Below are 22,600 nucleotides of genomic sequence, written 5' to 3' on the forward strand. Positions count from 1 at the left end.
GTACGCGCTACTGTCGTAGAACGCTCAGGACACGAAACGTGTTCCTCGAGAACGCCCTGGTGCCCCAGGCAGTGTTCTACCTTTTGCTTGTCATTTTGGTTATTGCTGTTATTGTTGCTCGCTGTGAACCTCAGATTGTTAGTGCTTATTGCTATAGCAGCCGTTGTCTCTGCCGCCTTTAGGCTATGGGTTTCAGATGGCATCGGCTGATGATTCGGTGGCGAACTTTCCGTTAGCAATGCTGCCACTAACAGATCGCTATAAGCCTGCTGTTTCTTCTCGCCATTGTCGGTTGTCATTATCGACCTGGTCTCTCCACTTGTGCTCGCAATTTCCTGCTTTACGTTACCCTTCTAGTGTCGTACGAAACATACTGAACAATCCAAGGAGCAATGAACGATTTTGTCAGTCCAGCCAGGAGGACCTCACTTCTTATACATCAGGTCAAGTCGAGTCCATCTAAGCGCAAAGGTGACAATGACGAGGACAACCTGAAGACGAGCGGCGATCGATGGATGGCTCCGTCCTATCTGTTGTTCCTATGTTCTGATCTGGCCTGTCCGTCCTGCCTGTCGTACACGCTGCTACTCGTACCCCCCGGGGGCCTCCGTTGATGGTTGGTTGGTCGCTATGTCGACGAGCGAGCATTTGTGCGACTGAAGAACGAATCGTCTCGGCGCGACGCCGTCTGCGCTGATCCCTTCACTGCCATTGCCTGCTCAAACAGCTCGATCAGTCGATCACTCCTTGGCATGCCACTACTACCACTAGTAGCATCAACATGGCCATCTCCATCGACATCAGCAGGAGTACCGCGGACATCCAGGACCAACAACACCTATTGCTGCTGATGTTAATGCTTCGTACTTCACATTCGTATCTAAAGGTTTCTCTTGGCAGCGTCGATTTCGATGCTGTTATTGTCGTCATCATCGTCATCACCTTTGCTGCATTAGCGGCCTATACCATCGTCTGGCCCATGTTGTTCGAGAAAACGTTACGACCCGAGCGATTAGTGGCAGCGGTAGCAATGCCAGTGGCACCGATGACCGTAAGCCTGTGGCGCACCTCCACGTTGCTCACCTCATAACGATATGTTGAGTTCCCTTATATGACATTCTGTCGTTTTACTCAATAACCCTTTGCCCGCTATCAATCTCTAAATATCGAGACCTAATGGCGTGGCTAACGACGGTACGTAACGTTGAATAGTCCTGCGCAAACGACAGCTAATCCGACCGCTTTCCAACGATCGAGCTCGAATGCCCCGGATAGAGCCATAGCTCCTCCGTGATCCGACGGCTAATCGCGGCCCACCGCCGCGTCACCTGCATCACCATAACGAGCATCCGCGTCTTGGCCGTTCTCGTCGGTGACGGCGTTTTTCTTCGTTTTCGCCATTTCTGGACGTCGCCATCTGACGACAACAACGAAAAACACGACAGCATCCATATCCGCTGCTCATAGAGTTTCCGAACGGCACTGCGTGGCTGTGCTCCGCGTTACGCCGCGGTCCGACTGCACTTCCAACGACTGTCGCCATCACTACTACCAGTGCTGCTGCTTTGGCAAGCAGAGAACAGCCGGCTAGCGAACCGCTGTTTGTCGTTGACTCGTCGTTGGCTGGTTCCGTTGGATCGCTCCATCGTCATCCGTTCAGCGATGGAACGGAACTGCATCAACATCGAATTGAAGAAGCAGAGAACGAAAGGTCGGGTTTGTCCGGGTTGCTCTGGGCTCGACGCGGCTCACCGGGCTGGTATGTTTCGCGTTGGACTCGCGGCCAGATATAGCCGCATGACACAACCGCTTGTGCTTACTTTCCTCGAAAGAAAGTGCCTGAAGGAAAGAAGGAGGCGATTGGCGTACACTGATCCAGACCAACTAAAGCTAAAAAGGAACGATTACGATTATCATTGGCTGAGTGAAAAAGAAGGAGAGCAATGGCAGCGCAAGAGATCGTCGCTTAAGCTATTGCATATCGTAGAACCGAAAACTCCGAAAAATCTTCGGTTGATTCACCTCGTTTTTCGAGACTGGCCAACAGACGGCAGAAGGAACGCAAGATGATTCACTGTCAGCCCTTGTTAAATTGCTTAGAAAATTGGGTGAGCAAAAAATACGGTGAACACAGCGAACGAGATATAGAGCATGGTGGTCGAAATCATTGACTTGGGGCATTTGTCGACCCCGTTAGCTACTGGTGCTGATCATCACGACCAGGTGCTAGTCAAAGCCGGTATCAGTTGTGGTCTCATTTCAATGAATCAATCTCATGAAAAAAATTAGAGGCGTTGACATAAGGCGAACGTATATTAAGACCGAGAAGTAAAGAACAACAGCAGGCCCTGGAAAACCGTTGGAACCGTTGCTCTTAAAAGATTAGTTAGTAGCACTCCGGCAGATAGCATTACCGGTTGGCGTGTGTACTTCAGGTATACGTACATGCGAATTAGAGGACGAGAACGAGGTACCGAAATAAAATATTAAGTAATCTATCTTATTCGAGAGAACCTATAACAACTTCTTGTTGATTCGTTTTTGTTCTGATAGTCGTGCGACATCTCGTTCTCGCTTGAGTTCGCGAGTCACCCATGTGAGGAAATGCCACCGTGGAACCGTCGAGCGCGTATCCTACGTAGAATACTGACGAAGTTCCAGAAACTATGAGCCCTAGCGAATTGGTTTTAGCGATTCGGGCAAGGCAGTGTAGCGGAGTTCTCTCTCTGTGTTTGCAATGTATGCGTTATCGCTGCATATAGAATGAACATACATCCTAGGTATTATCAGCTGGATATTATTCTTGTAATAATATCTGGTTAAGGTTATGCCGATCTAGACAATTGGTAGCAAAAGGACAACAGCTAGTTAAGCCACCATTAATAACTGAATCAATAAGTCAAGGGATGATGGTTACGCGTTGGGAATTTTATACAGACGGAAGAAAAAGTTCCATGATGGGAACTATACATTGCCTCATAGACACAAGCTATTTACGCGCAACTTACTACTTTTCCCCTGATTCTGTCAACCTCGTGCGCTACTGTATGAACTACCGTGGCTTGAGCTCAGTTATAAGCGTTATCGCTGATTTTTGACGATATGACTAGCAGTGGCAACATGCAACTCGTTTGCATCTAGTGGTCACGCGATGCTTTTGTCTTGTCCTACGTAGTTTGATGTCCGTTATCGGCCGCTCATGGCAGCAACAGCAGTTATGCAGTCGGGGAGGTCCCACTTTACCCTCCTCCCTATTGCCCCTTAAACGTTTGCCCCGTCTTACCTAAGAGGCCCTCGTTATCGAGAGGACAGTTGAGCTGACATGCTGCTGCTATTGATAATAAATGACCTGATCCTGCACTCAGCCTTCTGGCTGTGCTTGACCTGTGCTAGTGTCATCGTTGTCTAGTGCCATTACCACCGGCTCACTTAATACCGTTTTGTCGCTTGCTCCATGTCCTCCACCCACTCGATTCCCCGTCAAGGTAAACAGAACACAGATGAATCTCGATCTCTTTTTTTTTCGCAGTCAATGAAACGAAACCCTTAAAAAAGACGACTAAAAGGAAAAAGACTATAACAACGACGGCAACGGCTTAGAAGTGAAAGGCCCTTCTTTAAAATCCGCCCGTGGTGCTTTCAGATTGCTCCTCCTTCTGTTCGTTCCGTTTGTTCGATTCCATGGACGGGCTATCGTGTAGAGCAAGAGATAGGTAGGCGATAGAGCCAGCGAAGGTGAGAGTTCACCGAGGCGAATCCAGTTCGCGCACCTTCGTTCCATCTTTCGCCATTACAAGCGGACATGCTCTCATACTGACTCCCGCCTCAAGTCAGTTATTGTAATATCCTTCCGTCCCCTTTTTGATCCGCGCAGAGTCGATTCCAATGACAACGCGCCTACGATGTTGATGATACTGATTCCGCTGACGGCGATGAACATGGCAGAAATAGCAGCAATAACGGCAACAGATATGGACGAATAGATAATAACTCCGAATTGAAGCAGAAAAATGGGTAGTCTAGTAAGTATGCAAGAAAACGTTATACGAACTATGATATGCCTTACAATATATGCAAGTTTTCGTGACGTTTCGAAAAGTTGCGGGAGTCGTACAACATTTGCTTCGCTCGTAGCACCACGGTTACTGTCATTGTACCTAGTATTACTATTATTATGTTTGGTATTTGAATGTACTGTTGCCTTCTGTTAGGTTTGTGGGTCGATTTCCATTGGTGAAAAATATCTGCTGTGACCGAGCGGTTCGTGTTTCCGACTGAGAACGCGAACGCGTCTCTGTGTCTCTTAGAGCCTGCGACTACATGTGAGTGTGCTGGTGTGTCTGTATGTCGCATCGGTAGTGAGCACGAATCCTAGGGCGGCTGAGTTCTTATTCGAGCGAGACAACCACGAGTGGTAGCAAAACGAAGCATGGAAGCTCTGCCGATACAGGCTTGGTGTGACAGAGAAACGCCGTGGACTCCGGTTCATTGGCTCGTTCGCTCTGTAGTTGCGCTTCTTTGGTAGTAGCGCTCAGCTGCGCGCGCGGGCGCATAGGCTGAGAATGAATGGAATAGATGGATGAATAAAGCATGAAATATAGATTACAGGCAAGAGACCATAACCTCTGTCCGATTCTCTTTCGTTCACTTTGGTCCCTGACATCTTTCGTACAGACTCTGTGCGGCTTCCTCTGTTGGCTCCCGCGGCTTCGTTATTTCGACGACCCGTCCAACTTTGTTGGCATCCATCGACCAAAAAAGCCTCGCTCATCGCTAACAGCAGCGACGCAGCGGCTTGGAGTTCTCCTCTGGTTGAGGGAGGCCGCTGTAAAAGCAATGGTATGGCCGCTGTTTCTACTCACAGTCGATCCTAGCTACGAAGAAGTGGCTTGGTCCTTGGCTCCCCGTTGTTTGTCACTGCTTGCCTATCTAGCAAGAGCAAACCTCACTAGCGTGTCCTTTCGTTCATTTGTTCGTGTTTTAACTAATACGTGCTTGTTGACTTAGTTCTCTTGGCAGTGGCAGCACTGTAGCAGTAGAGGTAATAGTAGTCCCTGCAGCACGAGCAGTCCCAGGATGCAACGCCTAACACGCTAAGTCACACACAAGTTTCCAGCATCTACAGCGGCTGCCGCTGTCGAACAGAGACATAACCTTGTGATGAGGGGCCCCTTTTACACCGCGCACCTACCGCCACTATTGGGACCACCGTTCATTAACGCTATTGCTGCCGGTGCGACAACGACAACTTAACGGCATATTCCATCGAGTTTTCTCTTCTGGCGTCTCGATGCTGGAGTATGTGTATGTATATGCACGATAGATGTATGGACGTGCGGGCCTGCTGTACCATGCGACGCTATCCAGCAGTCGTACACAGATCACACCCTTCCCATAGTGGATCGTGAGGACAGACAATCCGAACGAGCTCAAATCTCGGAGTTTGCTTATAATAGTTAATATCGCACTATACTAATAGCTTGCTGTCACATTTATACGACGATAACAGTGCGAATATCAAAGATAATTTTCATTCACAGTTGAATGTTACCTTTTGTTGTTGTTGTTGTCGTTTTCTTCGTCGCCAATACTCTGGCTGCTGCTATCGCGGGTGGCGTAGCATCTAACAGCCTGATTATCCGTGGCAGTATTCCTCGTGCCGTGTACTATGAATTTGTTCGCTGCTGCTGCTTGTTTCGGGCTGCACCGACAACGAAAATATTTACGTACCCCACGGCGTCCGTTTTAGCAAACGGTCTATCGACCGACCAAATGGGGGGATCGGGCGGAGGCCGGGTCCAACGGCGGAGAGAGAATAATGTAGCAGAGTTTTTTCCTCCTATTGTCGTCAAAAGCTATTTGCTGTGGCTCCTTCATTTGGTTCGTTAGTTTTTCGCCCAACCTCTGCTAACTTTGCTCCCCCCGCCTGCCCTCTATATGAAGCTTTCTTCGTGTTTCTAATCTGGCGAAAAGCGCCCCGTGTTCTTTGGTCTCGATAGTTATTAGTAACTATCATTCAGGAGGTTTATTCGTGGCTAGATGTATATAGCTTCGTAGAGTTCTCTGCGAAGAAGCACGTGAAGAGCTAAAGGAGGATCAGCAGCCTTAGCGACATCACAGCCAGCAGCAGCCGTAAGAGCAGAATCAGCAGCAAAGCCGACAGCAGGACAATCTTGAAGGCAAAGCCGGAGAATATGCGGGGATCAGTTGGTAGTGGATGGATTAGGCGACGCTGAGGCGGCCACGATCGCTACAAGAAGGAGTGTCGAATGGGGGAACAAATAAAGTGAATAAGGGCGCTGCAGTTTTGGACATAGTGGGCCAGTATCTGGCTGTAGCGATCCTATCCATCAACACAGACTTGCATAAAAGGTGAAGCTACGTTGTAGTGACAAGGAACGCCAGACAGAACGTAACAGTTTATGTAGCAGACGATATGTCAACATACGGTAATATATAGATGTCTGACCTCTGTATTAGAAAGCTTATGTACATTCACCGAAGTCAGGTAGCTGACATTGGTTAGACTTGATTAGTTCCGGTGTTCTTTAACCTCTCTTTCTATTGTGTGAACTGATAGCGTGCCACACTTTCAAGGGTATATAAAGCAAGTTGATTTGTCGGGAACGATACAAATAACGACGATTAGAAATAGAGTTTGGACATCTCGTACGAGATCATGCTGTTGGAAGCTGGCTTTCTTTATTTATGTGAGGATAAAGTGGACTAGCTTTGTTGCAGAAATACTTCTGCGGGATTCAATCTGAAACTATAATTAGTTTGCCAATGCCGTTTGAAAAATATCTGTAGCTTAATCTAAAGACATCCGCATCGAATTGTTTTGTCCCTATGATGAGCTTCTGCGCGTTACTCGATGACGTGGAGCAAGGTCGAATTCTTGAAACGTACAAATCATTTTCAAAGAGATGAAGAACAACAACGGAAAAGATATTAGCTTTTGCTCAATATCGAAGTTGAAAGCTGTGTGTTATAAATGCAGTAACGCATAATCAATGTTACTTCTTAGTTTTGGTATCGAATTAATGGTAACTGTAGTGTAGCAACCCTTAGAATCTCACGACCACCTACTTAATTTAAAAACGCCCTTCTACCAGTAAAAACATATGTAAAATCGTTGTCAGTAAGACTTGTAGCATTTATTCCAGGTAGGCTTTTCTATTACACTGGTTAACTTAGCTTGATTACAATTAAGTTATCTGTCTAGGCACTGCAACGAGACGAAAAAAAAAAAAATACATTTTAATATAATTTGACATTCAATCATTGTAATGATAACTGCCCCTGATTTATTCGCTCTACGCCAATAAAATGTACACACTGGGATAGATGTTTTGAGAATATGTACATCTATGATGGGGGTGCCATGTAGAGCATCGCTAAGGGCATCATCGCATTGTTACACAGAGATTTCTGCCTGGGCTACCACTTACTTGTGGCAATGAATCTGTTTAAATACTGGTGGTTTATTTAAACCGCGCATTCGTGGCAGCTTGTATGTAGGGACTAGTCATATCGTAATTTGTTCCCGCGATTTCCTGCTCTGCTTCAACGAATGCTTCCGGGCATAATCGTATAGAGTTGTTCTAAATACAAGGTGAAGCAAATTGAAACAGTCACAAGAGTATTTGAGTAATCAAATACAGGCTAGTAAAACCATTGCTAACACGACTCGCAAAGGTTTTCAGTCACCTCCGTGTAAGGTTAATACTTATATGAATTCTAAACCTAGTAGAAGAGCTACTTTGTGACTGTTTTTTTGCAATACCTCATATCATAGCTATAGAAATTAATGCAAAAGACGGTTGCTTTGGAAGATTCTTCAGAAAAGTGGCGACGCAAATCTGTTTTTTTTTTCGATAATCTAGTCGAAACCAGCACTTCTATTTGTTGCTGCTTCTATATATATACACATATACATTCCTACATTTATCCCCGTTCTACGAAGTCTGAGGGCCATTTCCTTTGTTGTTTTATTGAAACTATCATTTATGAGCTACATGCCCCCCAGAACAGTGCGTATTACTTTGAATTACATCCGCAATAGTCACGTGAAGCCATATTAAATCTGTTTTCGCGTATAGGTATTTTTTGATATAATTTGTTGCTAAGAATTGTAGTCGAATTTTGCGTGCTCTCCTAAATAGTGGTTTACCCGCTATAACCGGCGCACGTAAGGTTTTTTGCGACCGTAAGGTTTTAAAACAACTGACGGTAAACAAATATTCCAGATCGCGTTTTACTTCTCTTCGAGTTTATCGATCACGTATAGTTTGTGACCGCTGTGACTTGATTAAAATATCAACATGTAATTTAGAACCTTGAATCAATGCTATTTTTCCTATATGTATGTAGGGCATATGTAGGTCTTCCCATGCGAAACGCGGGGTGCTTATATTCCCATCCTCCGTAGGTGAAACATATTTCGTTTCTAATCTTTCCTTCTTGCATCTACATATATATATATATATATATATATATATATATATATATATATATGTGATTTTTACTGTTTACGACACACTGCAAATTGTTGAAATGATAAGAAGTTATATTTGACCTGTTATTGCAATATGTTAACCACCAGTGTGATCTTGTGCTGTAGCGATGCTGATATCCTATATACATATTTATTATGCCTTTAAGGATTTATGAAGTTAAGCTCTTTCAAGTTACCCAAGTAATCTAATTACCATATATATGTTTACAGGAAATATAGAGGCAACTCAGTAAAAATAGATGGTTATCTGTAGGCCGACTTTAATGGGAATGCAGTTTGGAGAAAGAAATCCACTCATTGGACGCGATGCGTAATTAACCAGCAGCTCAAAACAAAGTTGTTAGTTATTGTCCTAGCCAACGTATGTACCTACGTTGTCCTAACCAACTGTAGTTGTGTCGCAAGCTGATTACTGGCTAGGTCGCAGGTGTTAGTTTCGGCCAAAAGGTGCAAGCAAATAAGCTTTCCAGAATTTCATCTCGCTGCTTTACTTGTTGCTTCCCAGCGGTGATTAGATGATGCTGATGTCACTGTTGCCAGCATGCACAATAATCAGCACCCCATAGGCCTGTTAGTAGGCCAATTGTTTGACTTCCGTGGATTTTTTCACGTACTCATGTGTCATGTTTCTGTTGTTGACGTTGCTAGGCAAACAACAGCGGCGGCGGCAGCAACGACAATCTGCGACTCGTTCCTATTATTCGAAGACAGCAGATCTGTATAAAGCGACAGAAAGCCAAGGGGAAAAGGGAGAAAGAGCTTGGCATGGCTATGAATTCCGCGATGGAGCCATATATCGCCGTCGCCATAGACCGAGAAGGGTAATGCGTATGGATCTATGTGGTGCCCCTTACACAATACACCCGCGCACAAATGACAGAGAGACAGATTAACAGAGGGACAGACATCGAACGGACGAGACGCGCGCGAAATGGACGACGAAGCCGGCAACGGCAGCGACACCGGCAGCAGCAATCGCGGCGGTTGCGATACGATAACGCTCCATGCTATAGTCGTACTATGACTGGCGGCGTCATCGCGCCTTCTCTCCTTCCCTCCAGCACGCTCTCCCTCCATGTCCCTTTGCCCACGATTTCTCGCTGTATGTATTCTAGTCGTAGCTGGCTTGATGTGACGGCGGCAACAACGGCCGCTGCGCTGTGGTCGCCGTTTTGTGCCAAATGGCCCTCGCGCATCGACGACTAGCCTCGACCAGTCGCCAATGTTTCCTAATGCGCTATCTGGCCATCCAGGCGTTCGGCCAAACAGCAGCAGCAACTGCACCTAACAGACACAGGCCTGTATATCTAGCTAACAGCAGCCGTTTGCGAAATTTGTTGTCGATACTGCTGGCGGAAAAGTTTCTACGAAGGTACAAATACTACAACTACTACTACTTGTAGAAACTTCCACAGATTAAGTGACCAATAAGAGCTAAAGAAAGGTAAAAGCAATAGCGAAAGCGCGCAAAAACTTCTACGGGTCAACTCTGCAGGACCATCTGTGTCAACTTACCACAACAGTAAGCACGACGACGACAACGGCACAACAACGAGGGCATCAACAACAACGTCAATATACCGCGTTGCCATGCGACGCTGACATGGTAACCGGCCATGTAAAAAAGCAACGGCATTACTTTGTTGATTGGCTAGTTAATAGTTAAATAGCTTATTATTATAGTTAGCAAACGCAGAGACCGCCATCGCTATAACTGTTACTCTGTGCTGCTGATAATTGCGATAGCAACGGTACAGCAACGGTGATAGCAATCCTGTCCCTTGACTACAACAAATGGGTCTGCCCGTTCTGTCTATACCAAGAACCCAAGAAAGTTAAAGGAGAGAAAGGTTCGCACAGAAGAAGAATACGAAAAAAAAGTAAACGAAGAAACCGACAACGAAATGAACGGAGAAAGCAGACACATCAACATTCAACGACTCGTTTGTATCGCTATTGGTGCTGCTGCTGTTGTTGTTGTATTTGTTGTCATCATCGTTGTTGACCAAAGTCAAAGAAGGAGAAGACGACGCAGGGTAATTGGCAGTAGTTAACGCAAGACTCGAAATGAAACTGACGGCGGCGAGCAGAAACGGCGTGAAAAAGGCCACCACTAAAATAGTAGAAAATGTAAAAAGTAAAAAAAGTATCTAAAGGAGTGTTGTTCAGAAAGAAAAAGCGCAACAGTGAGAACTACACTTGTTGCAGCTTCGTCAACTTTCAACTTAGACGTGTGTATGTTCCAATTGGTTCTGTGTGAATATTTATGGTGAATTGAATCCGTTCACAAAGTTATCTGCTTCATGTTTTCCCAATCGATCAGCTTTTATTTCTATCGTGTCCTGTACCGCGGTCCTGGTTTCATTATCCTGGCGTTCAGCATAGTACTGCTCAACAACTAGTCAAGCCGTACGTGAAATAAATTGATTCGCTGGCGGTCGGACAAGCACCCATCGGTGTGGGTTCAAACCAGCCGTACAAAGTATTACAGTTCGAAGCGACAGCGCGGACACTTCTAGTCGTACCACGTAGTGGTAGAAATTTTATACGTACAAGCCTACCCAAGTTACCGTATAAATCACATATAGGTACAAGGCAAATCACTTGAAGCATCCCGCAGGAGACAATTGGATGTTGTGTGAACACGTGCTTGTGCTGTTGTACTGCTACTCACTCGGATAGCATTGTACAGGTCAATATAATATATAATTACGCACAAACGATCCGAACGAACTCTTTTAAATAGAGAAAGAAAGAGAGAGAGGGGGAAGAGGGTGAGAACGAGCGCAAAATGTCGATGCCATAGTTTCCACCTGAGCCGCAGATACCTCGTCGTTGCGGCTTGCGCCGATGCAGCTTTACCATGTGCTGCTGTCACGTGTGAAGCCCATGTTTCAACAAAGGGGTAATAGATACGTGGCTCCAAATTGGTACTAGCATTAGTTAAAGCAGAAGTAGCAATTGGTAAATAGTTGGCAGCGACAGCACATAGCAGACGACGCTAACTGTATAATGTTGACGTAAATGCTATTGAGGAGGATACCGAACATTGAAACGGACTGCGTCAGCTTCTGGCGACTATAATAGCCGCAGCAGTAAAAACAGTTGCGCCGAGAGCCCCTCTACGCGCCCCTTTTGACTCTCACTGCTAACTCAACGTGTCGGAGAGTTATAAGTGCTGGCAGCTGAAGTAATGGCAAAAGTTGAGGAGTAATACTTGATAGTCACATTAATCTACCAATGATGATGTGTGAGCCGACAGTACATAAACCGATTTCATACACATCATCCCTTTCCGCAGGTATAGCCCCGTATCGCTGTAAATTATTGCTTTACAAAAACATTCGGTAGTATGGTAAAGGCTGCTCTAAAGACATGCTTCAACAGTACTCCGAAAGCCTTTCAAGAAATGTTCATTTTTTCGGTCTAGTAGTTCGAGCAGGGTCAACTAGTCGAACAAGACGTTCTCACAAGACGTTATTGAATAGAATAGCACGTTTTCCCCTAATATAACGGCAAAACTGTCGCATTGCTGCTCTATTCCGTGGTAAGCGAATCCCGCACAGGGAAACTATAAATAAAAATAGCGATAATGCCTTTGGGTTGTGGTCTTTTTTGTTGACAATGGCGGCTGATGATTGCGTTACTTACAAATTTCATTATTTACTCCTGTTGCTGCAGCCAGCTCTAATTGTAAAAAGCATTCTACGTTAACTTCTTCAATGAGCGCATATGTACACGATCGTACGATGGTACAACGGGATAGATAACTGTATCGTAAAAAATGGGCGACAATTTGATCTTCGCACGAATAAATTGTTGTTTATTTATAGGAGAATCAGTCTACGACTAAGCCGTTCGCGTGGTCATTTTCGTTGTCGCCGTAACCGCCGTCAACTAAGGACGGGCTGGTTATGCCTTGATAATTATTATGGTTTTATAACATTGCACGTGTGAAACTGGACAGGCGGGATTTTCGCACTGCAACGCCGACAACGCCACCATTACCCGTTGTCTAATAGCTGATTGCTGATGACAACTTGTAGCCGATCAGCCAGATATATATCAGTGGTTGCCGGCATGACAAGATCATTTCACCTTTGCTCATTCGATTCCATTTCTTACGGATGTGCCCATTATGTCGCCCTGTTTTAGGAATTAAAACAACTTCATATATAGATACTAGTTTTATTTGTTCCTTAGTAATGTATCTGTTCGTTTTGCCGACCAGCGCTCCATCTCGAGCATAGCCAATTTCTGCTAAAACCGCGTTATGTAACCAATATAACTGTGAAATGAAGTCACTTTACAGAGTTAGCAATCGATGGCCGCTCTAAACGGAGCGCTACCACTGGTCATCAGCAGCACGTTGCTATATAAAGTGAATAAATTCCTTATACTAAATATAGAGTTCCGTCTTGAGAGGCAAAACGGCTTGTAGATACTAAAAAATTTAGAGTTTATTTCTATATGACAATTGGGTTGCACAGGTTTGCCTAAAACAAAAAACCTATTTTAATGGGAGCATATTACGACAGGTTCTTTTTATGTTATGTTTTCGGTATTTGCTGAATTGATAACGCAGTTGTTTCCTTGGTAGCTTTACTCAATCTCCGTTAAGGTGAACGATTCGCTGCGTTAGAATAGCTCCTCAGTAATACTCTGGAGTGGAGTCTTGTTAGCTAGCTATAGCCAATGTAAAATACTACCCACTTATGTTACATCCTTATTTGTTCAATCAAATTAGTCTTGATGGTTATGTTACAACATATGATGTTGTTCTCCGCTTTTTCCATAAACATACGCTTCCATCTGCCCCAGTCCTAATCGTTAATAGCTCTTTGTTTAGATATTTCAATAATTTGCCAGTCAGGGTCCTGTTGAGATCTTACTACACAAAAGCGGGAAACGTATGATATTATTGCCAGTGATAAAATAAAGCACAATGAGATTTTTCAAAACGATCAGACCGAGTACGTAAAATTCAGCAGATAGTGGTCTGCGTATATAACATTAACGCGCCTGCGATTCCTATTCATTCACTAACCAATAGTGCTTAATAACATACTTTTAGATACGAATCTAATTCCGTTTTTTTCTGTCATTGTTCCAGACATGCTGGAAGCGTAAGTTAAAAAGAAATCGCCAGGATCTCTTAGCGCCCCGGCGTGGAGGCCCAAAGCCCCGCGCCGCGATGGAGGTGGAGGCGGCGATGGTGTTGGTTCGAGGAGGAAGTTCTCCAGGGGGCGTTGGTGTGGTGGTCCGACCCGATGGGTCCGGAGACCAACGGGTGCCACCGTCAGCAGGGGCAGCAATTAATTTCGCTGCCGACGCCGATGGAAGCCTCGATTCTGCCTATGAGGACAACTTTGACGTAAGTGCTCGTATTGTCCAGAACGATGAACTGGTACGCGAAAATCGTAACGACGTAAATAGGTGCCACAGGTGAAACGAATCGTAGGTATAATATGCGTATGCACAATCTTGAGTTCCTACGCGGACCTAGCTTGTCTAATCAAAGCGGAGACATGAAAAATTTGTGGGCTTGTTAGTAGCTAAAATGTAGGAACGGGTGTGGGAAGAGCGCTGTTTAAAAGAGCGAACACGCAACGTAACTGCTAAGAAAGTTCATGATAAACTATTCTACTATATATCAAGTAGACTAAAGTCTGTTAAAATATTTAGAAGAGTATGAACGGTAGAAATATTCGCTGGTACGTAACTTGTTGAATTGTTAAACTAAGCGCTCTGTCTGGCACCTGGGTGATGCGTCTGACACCTGCGAAACGTATTTTCTTCGTTTAGATTCGTTCTCTTTTGGAGCCCATCTAACTCTCTAAAATGAACCTATTCTCGAGAACGACGTCGGTGTCATGCTTCGCGATGAATATGTGCGACCTTGCAACGCCGACTGTTTAAGCATGGAACGAAAAAGGTTTTATATGTCCCTCTCATGTGAGCTTCTGAGCAGTAGGCCCAGCCAAAATGTCCGGGTTGCACGTTCATAGTCACATTCGTGCAATAGGCTCGCGTTACATATACTGCGTAAAAAAATATGCTATAATCTATATAACCGTAGTGCGTCGCAGTCTTTTAAGAGACTAAACATGTCATATTTCAAGTTTATACAGGACTAATTATATTTTTAGCTTAATACTCAAAATAAAGATCTATAAACTAGGTAAGTAAGACCATGTTAAATTAACAAGCATCTTGCTAAATTCTATGTAGACAATTTCTGTTCCTCTATAGATTTCGTAGTTATCTTTCGCCCATTATTTTAGGTCTTCTGATGCTTAATGTACTTTGCGAGGCGTGCACATATGTTGCGTAATTAAATTAGACGCAGATACAGCTAAAGAAAGCGGACCTTTTATCTATGGAGTCTTTGTTCCAGCTTATGTTTTTTACTTTTACAAGGGACTACGTGTCCTTAAAATCGGACTACTGTTTTCTTATGAGATTTCTCACTTTAGAGGTCTCATCGTTTGCCTGGCTATGTTACTTCTGCATGAACTGCGCACATTTGTGAAGCTTAATTATCTTGAACAAGCTCATTTGTACTTGTAACAATCTCGACCAGCGATCAACAGTAAAAACGAAGCCGCATAGTTATCTGTAACCAAAGTGGCATCATGCTGATGGTGATAATACCACGCCGCCGCTTAGCCGCAGTCTTTTTCACTTCGTTCTTTTTGCTTTTTATACATTGCTTCGTCTATTTCCGCCACCGTCGCTGCCGCTGCTGTTGCCGCCGTGCTTGTGATCACAGCGGTCACGCATCAGATGTCCCTGCAGGTGGACCCGTATCAGCAGTTATCGCGGTCAGGTCACTAGGTAGCAGGTTAGGGTGGAGAGTTCAAGCGTTGAACTTAGGAACATCAGCCGAAATCTATTCTTCAAAATTTCCCCGTCGCAACCAACCCTTTCGATCATTATTAATGACGCCTGGATAGCCACCAATTACTCTTTCATTTGTAAACAGTAGTCTGTTGCGGTTCGTGTTGATGGACGCATCCGACTACCGCCCAGTATCCACAAGAGGAGTGAATGAGTCAAAAAGAATGGTGTGGTGAGTTACTACTGATGATCACCTGCATACGCTATTTCACAAAGAGACAATCATAGCGGAACGCAAACCGGTGAGTCGTTGTCGTGAAAGAGATGTCAAGTATTACGCTGCAGACGTGAATTTCAAACCTGAATCGAGCATTTCTCTATTTTTTTTTCGTGTAGTGTCGTAAACAAAATATCATATTGTGCATTATTAGCAATACGTTGCGCTCGTTTAAATTTTCTTCCTGTATATGGTGGGGCAGAAACCTTTGATCAACAAACAGAAAGACAGTCGTCGACGTTGTGGACCTTATGTGGCAGTGGCCTGGACTGTGTTTGCAGAAGATACGCGCAGGATATTCGAACTCCCTGTGCAATTGCGTTTCAGTAATCTAGTTATATTGAGGCATTTCTGTGATTTATAGAAAAATCAACTTCCTCCTGGTATACCACCTAGCAGTATTTCTCTTCGATGTTGGCTCTTCTTGTGTTACAGAGTGAATATCTAATATGAAATATTAGTACAAAAAATGTTTTCACTGCTAACAAAAGAAAACATCAAAAGAACTATGTTAAAACAAGAGTTCTTGACATACATAGAAGTCAGCTACGTTCCTTGCTACACAGTCCGCGCGCTTAGAAAAGGACGTTACATAACAGCGGTTATCTTTTGAGGACGCAGGTGTTACAGTGACATTGAAATGATCGCCATTATTTCATATTTTGCATCGTTACAGGCAGCGGTACTCACTGCGAAGAGGTGTGGCGGTTTAACGTTATGACGTACGGCGTTTTCGCTTTATCCTCATAGTAAATGAGGGTGGTGACAGAAAGTTTCTAGCTTCGGGTAATATTTACCGATTGGCCAGATGAAAGTTTTAGAACTAATGGAGACAATTTCATTTAGTGAATTCATATCTTTGTGTTCTATATTGTAAAAATTAAGTTGGTATTTTCACGACACTTGGGTTACGTAAAATTACGATATGATTTAATTCAGGCTGTATATGTATTCCAACTTGGTCGCGCCGTGGCTTCCCACACGCCGTTCTAATGCCTTGTGTAGGCTCGTTTTATCTTTGAGAAAAAAAAGCTGCGATGCTGTCTGTATTGGAGCACCGTCTCCTCTGCGTGTAAACGTGCAGGTTGTGGGAAGGGGGCCTACGAAAACCCAACTGATTCACGTGCACCGGACCGGGCTAGTCTATGCCTCTGCGCTGTACGGTGTCACGTGCTGGAAGCGTATTTACAAGACACGCGTGATGATCATTAATGTTATAGCGAAAGGCATTCAATTAACATTTATGACGAAGTAACTGTCCCACAGAGCGACTGGCCAAGCCGAGCTACATATGGTTCTTAATAGTTGCAGTCTACTTAGAATAGTTAGCACTGACTGTGAAATGAAAAGAAAATGTACGAACCAGTTATTGCCAAATCTCATGCTTTCTGTCGCAGCCGACAAGACACGACTCACTGTAGTTGTTTAGCGAATTGAAGGTTGATATATTGTCTGCATTTGTAGGGTAACATGGTCCCAAATTGAAATTTGTACTAGTTTTGTATACCTTCCTATCAGTTGGCTTTAGGTTTTGTTTAACTCATCGGCTTGGAAATTAGTGTTACATAGCGTCAATGCAGCTTTCAGCTGCGAGTGTGTGTTTCACTTTGCAATTGTATTCGTTTGCGTACACGGAAAGTACGCGACTTACAAGGTAATCCGCTGGCCAGGTGGCGTAGCAGATGTTAGTCTGTAGTCGTACGTTACGATTTTACTATTATTCGAACCTGGAACGATCATATGACCGCGTAGACCTATGAATGAGAGTTCAGTTGGTCGTCACGAACACGTTTGTGTTGCGTCTGCTGTACGTTGTTAATTTGAGATGTAGAACTAAATTCCATCGTATGTGACAACGTTTCAACGCTGCAGAAAGCTCTCCGTCATTTCATTCACTTCAAAAAATGTTGCGCCATTATATTTCGCCACTGAATAACAGGACACTACTATAATGTAATAATAAACAATCAGCTGCATTCGGTGAGCTGGCATCGACAGCGATGCCCATAGGCTGTACTTGTGCTCCGTGTTAAATACTACGCAGATCTGAAAATTGCAGACTCTTTTTTTTTAGCTTTCGAAAACTACGGGATCGATTGTTTTGCATGTATGACGTACCTTCAAGGTCAGAGCTATAGCTAGACTGGCGATGGAAAAAAAGCAGCTAGTTAGATGCGTAGCTAAGACATGGTTTGTTCTTAAGGATAGAATACGAATCAGATGGGAGTAAGTGAATGGTGAAATTCTGGTCAAAAGAAATTAGACAACGGAGCCGTACTCTGTGCCCGAAAGCCGTAAATCCTCTAAGTTCTTTGAACTCCAGGACGGGCCGCACAAAATGTAATGGTTCATTTTGATACTTGGAGTACTGTCGACATCGCTAGTCTTGCCATTAACTACGCTTCAGTCGTTAAAAACACATTATTTACATTAAAATTGCGAATTCAAGTATAAGTGATGCTTTTTTTTGCTGAGTGCTCACAATCAACGACCAATTTTGTCACGATTTACATTATATATATTTTTTTTATATATATATATATAAATTTTAGTACGTACAATTACAAGAAGAAGATATATTTATCCAGAATGAATTTGGCGAAAGTTTGTTCTGCTGGATAGATTAAAGTAGGTAAAAGCGGAATTGAACAATTTGGCGCCATGTTGCGAGAATTCGTTTTGAGGCGGTTTGGCGTATCGGCTACGAGACAACAAATGCTAGAATGGTGCAATAATATGGATGCCACATGTGAAAGTGCTTATGGAGAAGCGGCGTCCAGTATTTAATTCAGTTATCGTATTTGCTTTTTCTCTTTCGAATACCCAAGGCAAGTAAATGCCATATGCACATGCAAATATATCAGCATAATTCTGCTCAAATCTCGATCGAAACTTGAATAGGTGCAGTATTCTCGAAAGTGTATTTTACAGTGCTTTGTCTTTAATGTTGCTGCTAATGTTTTGCGCACGTTGCTTTTTGTTGTTGTGCTTATCATACGTTCGTTGCAGTGTGGGGAAGAAGCTATGCAGAGGCGTCTCCTGATCTCGCGGATTCTTAGTTCGCCGCTTCTCTTCTGCGCATCACCTGCCCCTTCCAGTCAAGACAGCCAGATGAAAGCACCACCATCCAATTCGGAGTTCATCGATCAGAAGAAGAGCCCGTTGATGACCGTCGGATCGTCAGCGGATTCGGGCACAAACGTTTCGCCCCAGCCTTTGGGGTTGATCGAACAACCACATGGACCGCCTGCACCCTCTGAAGCCTCAGACGAAGATACCGAGGACGCTAACCTCGAGCTTAGCAGAGCCGACACTGAAGTGTATGAATGCAGCCTCAGTGATGATGCTTCAAGCCCTGGCAAGACAACCAGTCGAGACTCGTCGGTTCGTCGGGACAGTGAAAATGTTTCGGACGCAGCTATGGTGGACAGTCCCTACGCCCCAGACACGACCAGTGAAGAAGAAGAGGATATTGGAGATGCGTCCGATCTGGCGAGAAGTCTACGATCGGAGGTTGCTCGACTGCTGTACGAAATGATCTCGCGTGTCTCTATGGAATACGAGTCCCTAGATGAGGATAGTAATGGTAAGTGAAGGTGGCCTAAAGTGTACGTACAACTAAAAGATAGCCCGTTTTCCTTTCGAAAACTGCGTCCGCCGAGCTAACGAAATAATAGTGATTTTAAGGTAGATTCTGGTTAAGGTCAACTGCGTGTGTGGTTTAGGAATGGGTTACTTAAACCAGGTGCTAATATTTTTGTGTGAGCGGTGCATATGCCAAAAAAAGTTCGATATATATATATATATATGTAGTTCGTAACAAAGGTTTGCTCGGGTTGGGAAGTAGGTAAAAATCCTCAAACGGCAGCCACTTTTGATATTTTTACGTGAGCTTCAATCTAAACCTGGCTTTGATGCTTAAAGTAGTCTTTTGTGTGCGTTTAATACTTCCGACCATGCGATCATTGTATTTACGAGGACTTATTTATTTACATATGACGTGTACAGTAAGCAGACACCTAGGGACAATTAACCACTGACAGCTTGTACAGACGCATATACAATAGAATAGCGAACTTGAACCTGAAAATGAATTGATGCTGTTTGTATCTGCTTTAGCACTGTGGTCTCTTTTGTTGTTTCTCTGATGCGCAGACTGCGAGAGCTGCCCCGAAGTGCCATGCGAGTCGTGGCGCTCAAGGCGACCATTGTCTGGTCGGTCGGTGTCTACTGACTCGGGGGTGTCCTCTGTTCACGACGATTCCCGCATCTCCCTCAGCTCGCAGCTGAGCCACTGTAGCAGTAGCCAGTCGAGCAGTCAATCGAGTCGATCGTCCGAGTGTGCCTCATCTCCGGCCACCACGATGGCGCCCGATTCATCGGACGAGGCAGCAATCACTGAAAGAGCACAACGAAGACGTTCGTCCCGTCTGCTCGACCTCAGCTCGACGCTCGCCTCTGCTATAGCAGGGTCAACGACAGGATCATTGAGTGTCGCGCGACTTTCGACAGCGGCCACAACAACAGCAGGCACAGCTACCATGCCGACATCAACAACGATATCCTCAACGAGAACAGGAACAATCCGAACTGAAACGGTACCAATGCCGTCAGAAAACGCACTTTTATTCGACGCAGATGCTTCCACGACACTGATGACGAAACCTGCAACGACCTTAGCAACACCGGTAGCTGTCAACGTTGCGACGACGGTGTTAACCTCAACAGCTATAACGGCTGAAGCAATTTCGATAGTTGCTACGGCCTCCCCAACCGTTACGGGAACCGCAGCGTGTGATCGCATCGTCGATCACCAGCCCCCGCTCAAAGTGCATGTCACTGCCAAGTCATGTGCCACCTCTACGACGACAACTGCTAATTCTGCAATTGCTACTTCTACTGCCGTTCGTCGTGATGGCGGTTACTCGATTACGAGGAGCCACAGTAAAAACATTATCAACCAAAATAACAATATCTTCAACAATAATAACAACAACAATAATATTACTGCTATGAATGATAATAACAGCAAACATAATATTAATATGAATCATACCACTGCTAATAATAACAAAATGAAGAAGAATGGATTGGACATCATTGAAAAGGCATTATTGCCTGGGCCAGCGCAACCCACAGCACTCACAGTCACTGCCAAAGGGACGTCGCGTCCGAGCCCCTTACAGGCTCGTTTAGGCCCGACGTCGCTTGTGAAGCCTTCAGCTGAGCCCCAGCTAGCCTTTCCTCCAGTGTTCGTTGCACCTCATCCGAAGCCGCTTTTGTCATGCCGCTGGAAGGAGTGCGGCTTTTCAGCCCGTAAGGACTTTGAGCTGGCGGACCATATCGCTGATGCACATGTAGCCGCACAGGGTGATAAAGGCCCTTTCGTCTGCCTTTGGGAGGCCTGCAAAGTGAGTCTTTTTAGACAAAGCAATTTCTTCGTCATTTTGAAAGACCGCAAAAAGTTACCTAAAAACATTTTCAAGGTTAATTTTACGTGTTTTTTTGCGTATCATATTTTGCGTTCATCTTTGACGTTCTTGTCTTCGATACAGGCCAATATTATTTAAGGTTACTTCAACGAACAGTGGTCTCATCCTTTTTGCAGGTATTTAATGTCCCATCGACGCTAAAGCATTGGCTTGAACAGCACGTTGTTAAACATTCCCGAAGCAAACCCCTTAAGTGTATCGTCGACGGATGCCCACAAAGGTTAGTGTTTGGAGCACGAAATCGGTACAGAACCCTCTAATATAGTATAGATGCCCCTGTGATCACACTATAATACTTTAATATTGTAGTTTGTTTTCCATAAATGTACTTAAGGACGGGTTAGAGGTTTTGATAACAGCATGAAGTCGACTTTGCTATTTAGTATGACGTATTTTTTAACGTAGGGTAAGGCGAAGCTGGTAAAACCGAGCCGAGCGAATATTTTCAGAACGTTGATCACTTCAAAACACAATTGGTAAATAAATAAGCTGATTTTCCAGACAGCTTTATTTACCTCACTCGATTTTGCGCCAAACTAACTTGACAGTGAAATTTCCTTCAAAGCTAACTAGCAAAATACTGCACAACATCGATCGCCCTGAAAGAATATTTAAATTTTTCCAGCGTGAACTACGGCCATGCGGTTTCTCAAATTTGACGGGAATTACCGTTAGTGTTGACAAAGTCTAGCGGCTTTCGTCTGCAATTTGACTGTGAGGAGTCAATAAACCTTAGTCTTTCGTTTTCATTAAATCACTGTACGGGGGAAGTGCTGGATGTGGCGCCGTGCAAACATACAGCGTTATTAATACGTTATATTTTGAATGGTAATAAATGGAATTTGATGAAACTGCAAGAGAACATTAGGAGCTGTTCGCTCTTTGTAGCGACGTTATAATGACAGTTACAAGCTGGTGTGGTTTGATCTAGAATTCCATTAACTTCGATTAAAGGAGGGCGCAACTCTTTGGGTAGTTCACGAAAAAAAGATCTTCAAGACTTTGTTTCGCAAAAGCCATATTGCTGTCATCAACGGAGCCGTTAAAGAATGGTTTGGCGCTGTTCTTTCTCGTAGCTCTGGACGGTGAAATTGGCTTCCGTTTATGACTTCCTGCACACTGCGACATTATACGACACGTTACCGCAGAAGCGTTGCCGATAGTTTTTTGACGAGGGCGATGTAAAGGCTGAACCCAGGATACGTCACATAATTTTTACAGATGCTGATCTATTCTCTCTGCGTATTTCAGATTCTCAACGAAAGCGCTCTTGGAGGCACATGTAAATTCCCATTTTGAAAAAAATCCTAAACTCAAAAACGAAGCCTCGCTCAAAAGCCAAAATCAGTTACTTAAACTCGCCAAGAGGAAAAGACTATTACGGCAGCATAGCAAAATGCAAGGTACGTCGATACATTCATACGTGCTATAAGTGATGAAGGCGCTTAAACTGATAGTTTTTTTAAAATTTTT

General features: G+C 44.3%; 1 protein-coding gene across 5 annotated transcripts in view; it reads left to right on the forward strand.

Annotated features, from left to right (window-relative positions):
- LOC111255441 (uncharacterized) overlaps positions 1-22,600 on the forward strand; it is a 28,029-nt gene that overhangs the window by 3,211 nt on the left and 2,218 nt on the right. The window contains exons 1-6 of one of the 5 annotated variants that reach the window (XM_086983641.1): positions 9,644-10,124; positions 13,632-13,892; positions 18,645-19,221; positions 19,791-21,046; positions 21,244-21,347; positions 22,379-22,530. In XM_086983641.1, the coding sequence (XP_086839767.1) occupies positions 10,122-10,124; positions 13,632-13,892; positions 18,645-19,221; positions 19,791-21,046; positions 21,244-21,347; positions 22,379-22,530 (2,353 nt within the window). In that variant the 5' untranslated portion in view covers positions 9,644-10,121. Of the gene's footprint in view, positions 1-9,643; positions 10,125-10,144; positions 10,555-11,244; positions 11,820-13,631; positions 13,893-18,644; positions 19,222-19,790; positions 21,047-21,243; positions 21,348-22,378; positions 22,531-22,600 lie in introns of those variants that run through there. The other 4 variants (XM_086983648.1, XM_086983638.1, XM_022817410.2 and 1 more) reach the window with 4 other exon arrangements.

Source organism: Varroa destructor, unplaced genomic scaffold (genome assembly GCF_002443255.2).
Source record: "Varroa destructor unplaced genomic scaffold, Vdes_3.0 BEIS01000001.1, whole genome shotgun sequence".
NCBI classification, from domain to species: Eukaryota; Metazoa; Arthropoda; class Arachnida; order Mesostigmata; family Varroidae; genus Varroa; species Varroa destructor.